Source organism: Acanthisitta chloris, unplaced genomic scaffold (genome assembly GCF_000695815.1).
Source record: "Acanthisitta chloris isolate BGI_N310 unplaced genomic scaffold, ASM69581v1 scaffold14929, whole genome shotgun sequence".
NCBI classification, from domain to species: Eukaryota; Metazoa; Chordata; class Aves; order Passeriformes; family Acanthisittidae; genus Acanthisitta; species Acanthisitta chloris.
Genome location: NW_008689940.1, coordinates 8,148 through 8,414, shown reverse-complemented (window position 1 = coordinate 8,414; position 267 = coordinate 8,148). Strand labels below are relative to the sequence as shown.

At 50.2% G+C, this 267-nt stretch overlaps 1 protein-coding gene across 1 annotated transcript in view; it reads right to left on the bottom strand.

The window, feature by feature from the left end:
- GOSR2 (golgi SNAP receptor complex member 2) overlaps positions 1-267 on the bottom strand; it is a 6,758-nt gene continuing 6,491 nt past the window's right edge. The window contains exon 5 of the mRNA XM_009081629.1: positions 1-162. Coding sequence (XP_009079877.1) covers positions 1-162 — 162 coding nt within the window. The remainder of the gene's footprint in view (positions 163-267) is intronic.

The window sequence follows — 267 nt, the reverse complement described above, 5'->3', positions numbered from 1 at the left end:
TCATGTCAGGTACTGCACCACGAGGAACATGATGACACAGGTGAGGGCCATTCCCCCCAGCATCAGGTACTTGTCCTGGAAGGCTCTTTTCTCGATCAGCCTCATCACTGTGTTGGACAGGCCCAGCATGTTGGCCACATCCAAGATTTTCTTCTGAGTGCCCTGAGGACAAAACACCAGCAAACACACAATCAACCTCACGGCCCCACACTTCTTATTCCACAGTCCAAGGATATTTCACCATGAAACCATGAAAAGGCAGATCCA